A 610-nucleotide genomic window follows, 5' to 3' on the forward strand; every position below is an offset into this window, starting at 1 on the left:
CCAGCGGGACCCGCTGCTCATTAGCACATCATAAACCATCCATGTCGTTAGGCCACCGCCACCTTCTCCGCGGGGAAGGCTCTCATTAGGCTCCTTTACAGCTCATCAGTGAGCGGTTTATAAATCCATAAATTTAAATTTTCCACCTCAACTGGCTTTTAATGGGGAAAAAACAAGGACGGCGGGTTCCCTCTCCCGCCCATCGGCAGCCTGGACCTGGCGGGTGGCAGCAATCACACCCCAAAAGCCGGCAGAAGGATACACGGAGAAGACAACCGTCAGCAGGCACCAGAGCACCCCGATGTTCGTCTCCTTCTGGGGGTCCACCAGGCAGTAGTAGCCCTCAGTGAAGACGTACACGGCGGTGGAGTAGATGGCAAAATCGACGAACCACTGGTACTCCAGGAAATAACGCAGCACTGGTGCGACAGAGGGACACGTCACCGCTCTGTGGGGACCTGCGTGGGGTCCCGGGCATGGCCGAGGGTCCCGGGTCCAGGGCGATGCCCGGTGCCAGGACGCCTGGGTCCTGCGTGCAGAGGGAGCAGGGGGTGCACGGGAAGGGTGCTGGAGCTGAGGCTGTGGGGGTTACCGAGAGCATCCACGGCGG

The 610-nt window shown here is 60.2% G+C and overlaps 1 protein-coding gene across 1 annotated transcript in view; it reads right to left on the reverse strand.

Moving 5' to 3' along the window:
- The window catches only part of TMEM161A (transmembrane protein 161A), a gene marked incomplete at its 5' end in the record, with an annotated part of 3,439 nt that extends 2,831 nt beyond the window's left edge, over positions 1-608 (reverse strand). Inside the window, 2 exons of the mRNA XM_009331582.1 lie at positions 240-419; positions 593-608. Coding sequence (XP_009329857.1) covers positions 240-419; positions 593-608 — 196 coding nt within the window. The remainder of the gene's footprint in view (positions 1-239; positions 420-592) is intronic.
- Positions 609-610: the final 2 nt, after the last annotated feature.

The sequence above is a fragment of the Pygoscelis adeliae genome, unplaced genomic scaffold, assembly GCF_000699105.1.
Source record: "Pygoscelis adeliae isolate BGI_AS28 unplaced genomic scaffold, ASM69910v1 Scaffold419, whole genome shotgun sequence".
In the NCBI taxonomy this organism is placed as follows: Eukaryota; Metazoa; Chordata; class Aves; order Sphenisciformes; family Spheniscidae; genus Pygoscelis; species Pygoscelis adeliae.